Source organism: Perkinsus marinus (assembly GCF_000006405.1).
Source record: "Perkinsus marinus ATCC 50983 genomic scaffold scf_1104296933880, whole genome shotgun sequence".
Taxonomy (NCBI): domain Eukaryota; phylum Perkinsozoa; order Perkinsida; family Perkinsidae; genus Perkinsus; species Perkinsus marinus.
Window position 1 is genome coordinate 1 of NW_003215019.1, and position 1452 is coordinate 1452.

General features: G+C 52.5%; 1 protein-coding gene across 1 annotated transcript; it reads left to right on the forward strand.

Moving 5' to 3' along the window:
- Positions 1-83: 83 nt before the first annotated feature.
- Positions 84-1109, forward strand: Pmar_PMAR001595 (hypothetical protein; the record flags this gene model as incomplete). Its single annotated transcript, XM_002785113.1, has 1 exon — positions 84-1109. The coding sequence occupies one exon, from the start codon at positions 84-86 to the stop codon at positions 1107-1109; it is 1026 nt and encodes a 341-aa protein (XP_002785159.1).
- Between the last annotated feature and the right edge of the window lie 343 nt (positions 1110-1452).

Genomic DNA, 1452 nt, shown 5'->3' on the forward strand with positions numbered 1-1452 from the left:
TTGGAAACACCGATCTTCGCGACAGACTTTATATGCTCAGCCATACAGAAGAATGGTATGGACCGTTTGGAGTTTTGGCTTCCATGAGCGAGAACGGTTGGGAGAGACTGCTTTCGGCCCATCACCAGGAGACCCAGGTGGTCGCCGCTAGCAACCCCTCGTCGCCAGCGAACCCCGGTACTGCAGCATCTTCCACGGATCCCGGGACCGATGCCACTCAAAGTTCTACAGCAACTGCCTCACAGCGGACACTCACTAACAACAACGGCACGAGCGTGACCCAGGTTCAGTTCGTGATGATCATCGCCTGTGCTAAGGCCGCTTCAGCTGAAGCCAGAAGGCTTTTGGAACGTGGCCAGAGAGAACTAGATGCCGCGACTTCGTCATCGTCGGGCCCTCAAGTCAACATCGACAAGCTTATCAAGAACCTAACGGAGAAACTCGGTGTGGTTCCACCTAATATAGTACCGGACGAGAAGGTCATGAAGCTACTCTCGAAGTCTAGCAGTGCGTATGTAGACTTCAAGCTTCTCAACGTCTCTAACTCTAACTCAAATGCAAGGAAAAGATTGAGAACCACTACAACGGGGCTGGTTGTCGAGGTATACGAAAAACCTGAGGATTCCCGCTCTGGCGATAATGGTCTCGTTCTCGACATTATGGGGGCTTGGACAGCGCAGTTTGGTAGATATGTCGCGGGCGTATGTCTGGTCGACGAACATGCAGCGAACAACATCCTGACATTTCTATCGTATCAGTGCGAGATCGGCCGTATCGCCCTGTACTCTCCGGCACGTGCGGTCGACGCTGATCGTCAGTTCCGCATGTCAGTCCCTGGCATCGCAGCTACGGGAGTTCCTGTCTGGCAGTGCTATGCGCAGGAGCACACGGCCCCCTTTTTCTCGAGGCTTCTAGCAGAGATGGCAAACCGGCGCATGTGGAGCACGTACCGTCAGCCAAAGGGGGGCAAAGGAAAAGGAAAAGGAAAGGGGAAAGGATCAGGAAAAGGTAATCAACAAAGTTGGTCGTGGTCCGCCAGCGGGAAGGATGTCGATAATAAGTCTTTCGCAACTGGAGACCAACCCAAAAGCATGCCATCCAAGAAGTAAGCTGGCAGAAAGTTGGTGATGGATGGCAATATGCTCGTCTCTCTCAGGTGATCTGCGATGATGAGACCTTTCTCTTCTAAAACGCACACTAGAGTGCGAGTCTAGCTCTGAGTAGCACTGATGATGGGTTTCACGTATCCCCTGGAGTTCAAGTTACAGTTAAGCGGATGGTGCGGACAATCGCCTGTCAGGCTCGGGTGAAAAAAAACACTGACATTCACTAGACTATCCCTTGAACTCGCCGTCGTCCGAACCTTACCCAGCAGTCACTAAGTACCACATAGCTGTTTTTTCCCTCTATGACCAAAAATCGCCAGAGGTCCGAACAAGCGCTCGAGCGCCG